The following is a 10,189-nucleotide window of genomic DNA, read 5'->3' on the forward strand; positions in this document are numbered from 1 at the left end:
AAATCTCAGTTAGAGTTTGGTTTTGAGCTATCTATCCTCGTAAAACATTCCCCCAAATCTCTCCACCTTTTTTCAAATCCCACGCTCCCCAACATATGTTTCATTTATCCCAAACCTAGGAAAAATCTTCAATTTGTTTTGTTTTGTAAAAAACAACTCATTTAAGTCAGAGTTTCCTTGGGAGCAGAGAGTAGCTGAAGGACATGAATATTTCTTTTCCTTTAAAAACCAAACCAAACCACTACTCTCCCTAAATCTATGGATTGTATAAGATGTCTCCACTGAGCACTCAGTACCGTTGTGGAATGGCAAAAAGCATCTGGCTTTAATAGAAGCTCCTCCCCTTCTTTCTGTTGCCTTTTTGGCTTGTCGGAGCTGCTCAGACTTGGAGACGGTTTCATTCGACAGTCCCCGCCAGTATGATTCATGCACCATATGCCTTTTCAGAGTCTGAGCAAGCATGGCCCTGGCCATAGGGAAGCACTCTGCATCTCTTAGACAATGAGAAAGTAAGGTGCCTTTTAATTGTGTTGATTCCTCCTGTACCATTTTATTACTCCCGTGTAATATATCTCTTCCAGGTTGCGGCACAGCAGTCTCGTTCCTGTGCCCATAGGTTTCTGAGAGAGAGATGAAGTGTGAGAGTGATTGAATTCCTTTTTTGTTCTCGTTGTTGTTCTTGGCAGGCAGTACATGCCACAGTACTACACTTCCTGCACTTGTGCGTACACCTACCTTGATGATGCAGCCTTCCCTGGATATCAAACCATTTATGTCTTTTCCAGTGGACAGTAGTTCTGCTGTTGGGCTCTTTCCAAATTTTAACACAGTGAGTAAATGCATTTTATTTTATTTATTTATTTGTCCCTTCCTTGGTCTGTTTCTTCGGTTGCAGTTGGGAATACCCAATAGACAGGAGCCTGTTTTTCCAAAGAGTGTCATTTTAGCATCAAGTATTGGACAAACCTCTTTCAGCTGTGCCGTGGAAGATAATGTCTCACCTGTGAGATTTGGACTGGCAGACTCGTTTTTTTTTTAGCATATATTTCCACAAATGACTTTCACCTGTTGCTTTACACCAATTTGATAGACTTTCCAGTAAGATGGGAACCTCTATTATTTCTGGGATGCTGTTCACTTGCTAGAAGAGTATAATTTAGAGATATCAAACTACATTGATTTTTTTTTCTCATTAAACTAGAAAGAAAAAAAAACGACTCTGGGCTTTATCTTCCCAACAGCATTTTTATTTTGAAGATATTGTAGATATATTGTAAATCTTACATGATGGGCATTTTAAAAAATTAAGTTATTGTAGGTCAGTTGTGATTGTGACTCAATCACAATCACAGGATTTTCAGAAAGGTTAACCCTTTTTTTAACAAATACTAAACTTTTTAATAATCTATTAATGATTCATAATATTTTCTTAAAAATTCTTTCCGCAAATTCTAGATATTAATAAAATTCTCTCTCAACACTAGTCCCCTCTCTTCTAATCAGTTTGAACTTTCTTAAGACTAACTGGTTTGCCAGTTCTACATGGATATCTTCTTTTAACAGTCAAAAGACTTGCAGGAGCAAAAATGGTTAAGTAATTCAGGTGATGATGGGACCGATTTCTGTACAATCAGTAAGTACAGTGTGGTTGGACATGATCATTTACATGGATTAGACAGCATCATAAATGTTGCTGTAATCGGAAGAGAATTGCATTATCAACACCACCAGACAGTGAGTGTTTGAAGCACTGCCAAGTGTTTCCTTTTGCAAACTTATCTTCTGCACGAAGTGAAAACAGCAAGAGGATTTTTTCCTCCAGGGTTGTAAATAAATTCTGCTGACAGGCCTTCTGCCATGGCACAGAGTTGTAAGGTAATTAGGGTGTAACAGATCAGCCAACTTTTTAAAATAGTTGTGGCCTTGACTTGGAGATTAAACAGTTGGGATTTTTTTCTCCTCCTCACTGGGTTTTTCAAAGACAACTCAGACAATAAAAAGGAAAGATGGTAAGCATCCTTTACAATGCAGTGGAACCGATCGGTAAGATAAATTACCCCTGTCCTATTCACCAAACTCCATCAATACAAATCCTCTTGGAGCAAAGCAATATACCATTTCAAGAGACTAAGTAAAAAGCATGTCCTTTATATCTTTTATTGAACACGCATGCTGATCAACGATAATCACATTGAACAGAATTCCTTAGAACCGTTATTGCTTTATTTTTTATTTTTAGGTTTTTTAGTTTTTTCTTTTTTAATGTATATTTGGAAAACAGCATCTAACAGAGAAATGGGGTGGCAATTGGGGAACTATATCAACTATTTCTATAGTTATGCACCAGTGCCACTGCACAGATCACTTCTTTATAGCCACTCCTTTGCACCTAAAAATGTGAATAATATCTGCCTTATTTATGTAATCTCGAAAAGGTATTTTGGAGACAAGAAATAAAATTCCTAAATTACTCTGCTAGTGGGTGGGACCCTTCGATGTATACAACATGCATTTCTGTTTGCTGCTCATGCCATAATTATTTACCTTTATGGTACATTTTCAAAAGCTAGCTAAAAGATACTACCAGAAATGGAATTTCACAGTTTACTGCTTTAGAGAAACCTAACTTTTTTTCCCAAAAGTGGCATTTTGTTAAAGAGAAAAGTGTTTGCTACTGAGCCCTCTGCGAGAAGCAAGAGAATAGATCCCAGGGAAGCCAAGCTCTGGTTCTGTATTCACTCTAGTCTCTATTACTCTCTGCTGTGTGAAGTACATTTCTTGGAAGAATTTTAGTTAGAATATTAAAAAACATGATTGGTTCAAAATATGAATGAATTAACTTATATAATGGATCACATGGCATTGTGACTAGTGAGCTGGTCTTGGAGTCAGGAAAATCCAGATTCAAATCCTGCCTTCTGAACCCTCTTCTCCACCTGGGCAAGTCACTTAAAGTCTCAGGCTCCCAGGTGCCAACCTGTAATGAATGAAATTCTCCAGGGGCTGAATTTCTTAACTTTAAAATATTACTTTATTTAAAAGACCACTCAAGATTTCTAACTCTCTTCCCAGTCTGAACAGAAGGCAGGAAAACAGGCACACAGAAAGTGGAGCCAAAGACCTTAGCACCTTCGGAAGGGCAGCAACACACCCTTTCCTTCTCACCAAGTGGCTGGATCACCCTATTTTCCAACATGGCAGCCAGAGCTGACTAATTTCATTACCTAAGAGATTTCACATTTCAGATACTTAAGGGACAGGTTCTCCACTCTGCCTGTAACAAAAGCCAGCCCCAAATCCAGCACCACTCCCCCCCCCCAGATATCCTTAACCCTGTTATCCTAAACAAAGACAGAACATCTAGACAAAAGAAGGAAGACCCCAATCCAGTTTCATAGCCTGGGGGAGAAAGTGGTAGCTTTAAAATCAAAAGGTTTTCAGGGGGACTAAGGAGAAAAACTTTGCCAATTTTATATTAATTTTCTACAAACTTAAGACTTGAAGTTGCTGAACCATTGTCCATATGCTTTGATAGAAGGAATCTCCTCATTAGGAGTTCCTTATATTAATACAATTATAGGCCCAAATCAAAATGTGTTTATAGCCAGCTCTGGCCTACTAGTGATTTCACAATATAGTTTAACTTGTGGATTTGGCATGGCTTTCATTAGTGGATTTTGCAAGTGGGATTTTCTATTTTGCTGTCCTAATCTAAAACTATTATGTACAAAGTAGATGCTCACTAATTGTTAGTTGGATTGACTGATATATTATCACATTTTTTCCATAAAGTAACTACTAATGGGTATGCCCATGATTTTTTAATGTATGGTGTTTTTCTTTTATTTTCGCTCCCTGTTTGAACCTAATTTTATTCCATAGATTCATTTGCTGGAAAGACTTAGTTCTTATTCAACAGATATATAATCTATAGCGAAAAAAAAAAAAAGCTTAAGCAGAAATTGCTATGTATGGATATGATCAATGTTTTAGGGTCAAATTTTAGAAATATTCTACAAAAAAAATCATTAAGCCTAACCATCTTGAAAAGAATAAATAAATATGTAATTATAATGTTCGTTAGATTACTAGACTTGAAGCCAGAATAATTGGGTTTGAATTTGGCTCATATTTACCAGTCTTGTGACCTTGGATAAGTTACCCTCTTTAGGCCTCATTTTGCCCATCTGTAAAATGAGGAGGTTGGATGAGCTGATCTTTAAGGCCCTTCCAACTCTAAATCCTATGATCTTGTGCCTGAAATACCAAAGGACTAAGGAGTAAATATAGCAATGTGTCAAACCCTTTTTATCACTTAATCTTTTGTGCTCAGCTGAGCAAGTATTGTAAATAAATTTTCTAGACAAATTTAGGTCCACTTCTTTCTCTTCTACTCCGTTTTTCCTCTCTCTCAAATTTCCCTCTTCTCCCACATTTTCCCTTTCCCTCCCTTTCTCTCTCCCTTATTTTTTCCCTTTCTTTCTCACTCACCTAGTCCATAATATATAGCTTAGAAGGTTTTACATGTGTCAAAGAGTCCAGTACAGATAACGTCTTTGAGGGAATTCTTTCAGAAAGCAACTATCATTTCCGATGGCAAATTCACAAACTGTACCTCTTTGTTCCATATTTCTGGATTAAGTACAAACATCTTATTTCCTAGGTTCCCCAAAGCGAAGCCCATTGATATCCTATTTGTAACCAAAGTATCATGAGTAGGTATAGGGAAGGAGCCCAAGTGTGAGACATCTTGTTTTCCTACCTCTGAGATAAATACTAAAACTTTAGGCTTCAAGAAAATGACATATTTTGGGTCTTTTTTAAGTTAAAAAAGATTTTGTATATTTCCTTTTCAGTGGATTATTAGGGAGGAAAAGATCTTTCTGTAGGAGAAATGTTCTGTACTACTTTAAGTTAAAAGATTTTGTGTATTTCCTTTTCAATGGATTATTGGAGGGAAAAAGATCTTTCTGTAAGAGAAATGCTCTGCAGTACTATATTGGACTCGATGACCTCTAAGGCTCCTTCTTCCAGCCTTTAATGCTGTGATCCTATCTTGAACCCAGAGTAGTAAGCATTTCATGACAAGGACACATGAGAAACATGGCATGGATAAGCAGAATTCTGTCACCTATCCAAAGTCTATTTTATACATTTTTAAATTTTTTACATATATTTTATACAAAAATATTTTATACAAAAATTGTATCATTTTATACAAAAATATGCACCACAGCATTCATTTAGTGGTTAACTTACCTGATGTACAGATTCTGCATTCAATAAAACGTTTCTAGATATCAGTTGGCAGATCCTAGGTATTCAGGGAGTTGAAGATTTGAGTTATACTGCCCTAGAATTTTAAAGGGACATCAAAGAGAGGGAAAAAAAACATTTGGAAGATCTAAAAGAGAAAGAGGGAGGAAGAATATAGGACTTGGGAGTCAGGAAGACCTGAATTCAAATGTCACCTTAAATACTTAGTTTTGTGACTGTGCATGAATTAACTTCTCTAGTAGTTACCTCATAGGACTATTTGGAGGAGCAAATTAGAAAATGTATATAAAGCAGGGCAGCTCCCTGGCTCAGTGGATTGACAGTAGTTCATGGATTCAAATCTGGCCTCAGATACTTTCTAGCAGGGTGACCCTGGGCAAGTCACTTAACCCCTGTTGTCTAGCCTTTACCACTCTTCTGCCTTGGAACTGATACTTGGGATTGATTCTAAGACAGGAGGTAAGGGTTTTAAAAAATGTATATAAAGCACTTTGACAGCTGTCAGTGTGGGACACTGAGTGAGTCAGCTAGCATTAGGTGCTTAGTGTTGGCCAGGCAATGTGCTAAGAGTGGAGATGCAAAGGGAACAAAAGTCCCCACTTTCATGGAGCTGACAAGCTAATGGAGGAGATAAACATGTAAGTCACAGCTTAGGGCAGCTAGGCGCTACGGGGGACCCAGGGCTTGGCTGGGAGTCAGGGAGCCCTCAGTTCAAATCTGCCTGCAGACCCTTACCGGTCACAGCCTCTGTGAGCATCAGAGGTTCAATGTAAAATAAGGATGATAATTGTATTACTGTAAACTCTAATGTAAACTATAAAATGAAAATAACAAATAGATATTTACAACAATCCCTACCTCCAAATGAGATCATATTTGTAGAGTATTTAGCATAATGTCTGCCACATAGTAGCACTATTTATTATTATTATCATTAAATTAATTAATTGATTGATTTGTTAGTGATTAGTAATTATTAGTAATTAATAATACTTAATAATAATATTATTACTACTACTGTTATTTTTATGGGCAAGCAAGAAATAATCACCAGAAGAAAGGTAGAAAGATTAAGGATCACTGAGTAAAGCTATTACATCTTTCTATGTGTATATATGTATATATATATACACATATACATATATATTTAGATATAATATGTATAATACAAGTATTTTTAATATACGTGTATCTGGACCATTCATTCTTTGCATAAAGGATGCATAAGAACTAAATAGTTTATGCCTTTTCTTTGTCCCTAAAGTATTTTAATATTTTAATTTGGTAAAGATTTCTAGTCATTCAGGGTTAAAGGATTATAGCTATCCAGATAGAAAATTTTAAAGGAAATAGCAAAAAAAAAAAAAAAAAAAAAAAAAAAAAGGGCATCTTTGCCTCTCAGTGATCTGGAATCCCCCACCAGCCCTCCACAGGATGGAATGGTGTTTACCTTTCTTGTCTCCCCTGATAGTCCAATATTTGCTGTACCTCAAGGCATCAGTCACCTCCCATCTCTTCTCTCTCTCTGCACTTGGTCTCTTCCCTTTTCTGCAAGGCCCTGCTGATTGAATGAAAACTGCTGTAACTATCCCAGTCCTCCCTCAGACCCACATTTAAGAAAATCCTCCGAGTCACTGCCAGGATTGGTCAGCTTCTGGGGAGTCTCTAAAGTGTGCGGAAGAGCTTTCTAGATTCTGCAAGGGAGATACAAAGTAAATTGAATGTAGTTCATTTCACCTCTGGAGGACCCAGAGGAGAAGAGAAACCCATGTGAGGAGAAGCTATAAGAAAGAAATGCAAAATGCAGGCTTTACTGTGGAGCTCTGCCCAGGGTGGGAAGGGGAGGCTGTAATAAACACATCTGTGGGGAGCCTGGCACAGCTACCCTCCCACTACCTTTGTTATTTAGTATGCTTTGTATTTGCCAAGCGTCTCATGGTCATTTATTAATTAATAGGCATTAATAGATATGCAGAAGGAGCTACAAGGGCTTCTCCCAAAAGAACTGGGCTTATTTGCATCGAATCCACACCCTTCCTGTAAGTCAGTTTATTACCTTTTGCTTTATTCTCCATGAGAAAAAGCTACCTCAAGAAGGGAACAGGCACCCGAAATGCTAATCCTTACCAAATTCCAATAAAATGAATTGTTTGGGGGTTTGTTTAAGTTCATATAAGTCCATGGAACTCTATAGTTTAACAGATATTTATTACAGACGTGCATCTCTCGGGGTACGTACAGAGAGATCTCCATACCCAAGAGTAGCCTCAGAACCGCAGGGACTCCTCAATTGCTGCCAATTGACAGGTGTTTTACACACCTATTTATTTGATTTGTCTTTGTGAGTCCTGCCATAATTTTGCAACTGTTCTAGGAAAGCTGAACAATGGAGGTCATGGATGTTTTATTGCAAGAGGTTCTTCAGTCTTATTTTAGTGAAAACAATCTGATCCCTGTTCCCTACCTTGAAATGATTTCTTTCCCACCCCCCACCCCCAATATATGAATGGGGACATATGGAAGGGAGTGAAGACTAATGCTGAAATACAATCCCCAAATTCTTTATAGGATTCTGTGAGTTGTCTATAAAAGCCTCTGAATTCTCTGTGACAACCTACGATATAGCCTCTAGGTTTGCCAGTTATTTTATCATCTTTAGTCAACATTTTGAGATCCTGTGTTAATGACACAATTACACATTAATTACGCATGCTTTTACCAATATGTGCTTTTACAATGCTATTTTCTTAATTTGGAAAACAAAGAGAAGGAGAGAAAAACCATGTGACTTCTACTTAAAAGAGAAATTGGGGGTTAGAATTATTTTCTGAAGCAATTAATGATGTTGGAAGGAAACCTTTCAAAATAATTTTTACTTTTAAATCTATTTATTTATCAAAGGCTTCAGAGAAAAATTATTATTTATGTATTACTTTAGAATTATAAACATGATATCCTTTGTAGTTTATATTTTTAAATATGCCATTTAATGATTTTCTAAGATGGCGTTACTCAAGTGTGAATATTTATAATGACTAATCTCAGAGTCGTTTGGAGCAATAGTAATGAATATTGTGTGTGAGGACCTGGTTTCAAAAAACCAGCGTTGGCATTTAGCACCTGCTTAGTACCTGTGAGACCCTGGGCAAGTCACTTACCCTACCTGAGGCCTCTGTTTCCTATTCTGTCAGATCAAGAGATGGGTCCAAATTATATCTAAGATCCTTTCCAACTTTTAATCTATATTTATATTTAATTTTTTTAATTCTCTATGGCAATCTACTTAAAAAATACAAATATGTTTCTCTTATTGCATAAGTAATATTAATATATTTAAATACCTATATTTATGCATATATATGTACAGCAACTCATAGATAGACCATATGGTGTATGACAAGAATGCTTAAAGCTTTAATACCTAAATGCAAGTCTCAACTCTTACATTTATTTATTAGCTGTGCAGCCTTAGAAAGCCAGCCCCTTCAGATCTTTGAACTTTATTTTCCTCGTCTGTAAGGGAAATAATCATACTGGAATCCTCTGCTTAACAGGGCTGATGTGAGGAAAACACTGTAAAATGTTCTATTAATCGAACTTAATATTACAACTACTAAGTTAGGGGAAAAAAGCATAGTAGAAAAATATTTTTAATTATTTTGTGGAATGTTTTTGAAGCTCCCTATATTTATGGAAGAACATACTGCATAAGTACATTATCATGCAAGAAGCATAATTTAATTAAAACTAACATTGTTCTTTTCTCAAGGAACTCATAATCATATGAGTGGGAGAAAATATATAACTAGTATACCCATCATTGAGCCTAAAGACTAAAAAATAAAAGTTACCATCTAGTCCACAATATATCATAGATTTGCTAGGAAAAACAAAATCAGAGAGACCTTTGAGACATGTTACAAAATTAGTGGGAGTTCAGCACAAATATCTGAACTCAGAATTTATTCCAGTGATTTTCATTCATATATGATAGTACTGAATTATACAAACATGCATATTGGGAGAAAGGAAAATCCTACTTACCATCTATTCTTTCCCTTAGTCCTCTGAGTCACCAAATATGTCCTATACTTGGAATGCTTTTCCTCCATCCTTCTTTGCTGGTAAGCTATGCCTCTCCATTGGGGGGGGAGGGGGGAGGGGAGGAAGCTGCTCTTGACTCACCTTTATTTTTCCAGCCTTTCTAGATGTCTCTTTACATTTATCCACTTACTTTGGCAGCCCTATTGGTATTTGTATATATACATTTATAGTGATAGTCTGGGAATACTTACTCTCCTATTATATGAATGGGCACATAAACCCAAGCTTAGTCTCTTGCTCTAACTATATCATAGACCCAAGGAGGTAAGGACCTACTACTTTTCTGTAATAACTTCTCAGAATTGCAAGTATTTTGTTTTGCACATATAAGCTATAGTGTAATGCTTAAAATCTTCAAATACACCCCACCCCCAAAATATAGACTGTACCCTTGATTAGGCTCTGTGGTAACAAAATAAGGTTGAGGGAGAGGAGTCTTTTGGACTTTCTAACAAGTCCATCAAAGAGAAGGCTCTGGTAGCTCCACTCTGCCTTCTCTCATTTGGCCCCTGTGTTATCCTGGCCTCAACTCTCACATTATTCTGATCCCTCTTCTTCAGTGCTAGGGTTTCAAGGATTATGTGTACTTGGAGGATGCATCAGATTTTCTGGCAAAAGAGAATCTTGTCACAGAAACAACTTGTCAGTTAGAAAGAATAGAGTCAACTTAGAACTCTTTCTTTCTCTTTGTTTCTCTCTCTCTGCCCCTCCTTCCTCCTTCCCTCTCTCTTTTCCTCCCTCCTCCCTTCCCTCCCTCTCTCCCTGCCTCCCTCCTTCTTTCCCTCCCTCTTTCTCCCTCCCTCTTTCT

The 10,189-nt window shown here is 36.9% G+C and overlaps 1 protein-coding gene across 2 annotated transcripts in view; it reads left to right on the forward strand.

The window, feature by feature from the left end:
* Positions 1–10,189, forward strand: part of ZNF385B (zinc finger protein 385B) — a 403,118-nt gene that overhangs the window by 278,343 nt on the left and 114,586 nt on the right. For both annotated transcript variants that reach the window (XM_044669740.1, XM_044669741.1), the window contains exon 2: positions 687–829. In XM_044669740.1, coding sequence (XP_044525675.1) covers positions 687–829 — 143 coding nt within the window. The remainder of the gene's footprint in view (positions 1–686; positions 830–10,189) is intronic.

The sequence above is a fragment of the Gracilinanus agilis genome, chromosome 3 (genome assembly GCF_016433145.1).
Source record: "Gracilinanus agilis isolate LMUSP501 chromosome 3, AgileGrace, whole genome shotgun sequence".
Taxonomy (NCBI): domain Eukaryota; kingdom Metazoa; phylum Chordata; class Mammalia; order Didelphimorphia; family Didelphidae; genus Gracilinanus; species Gracilinanus agilis.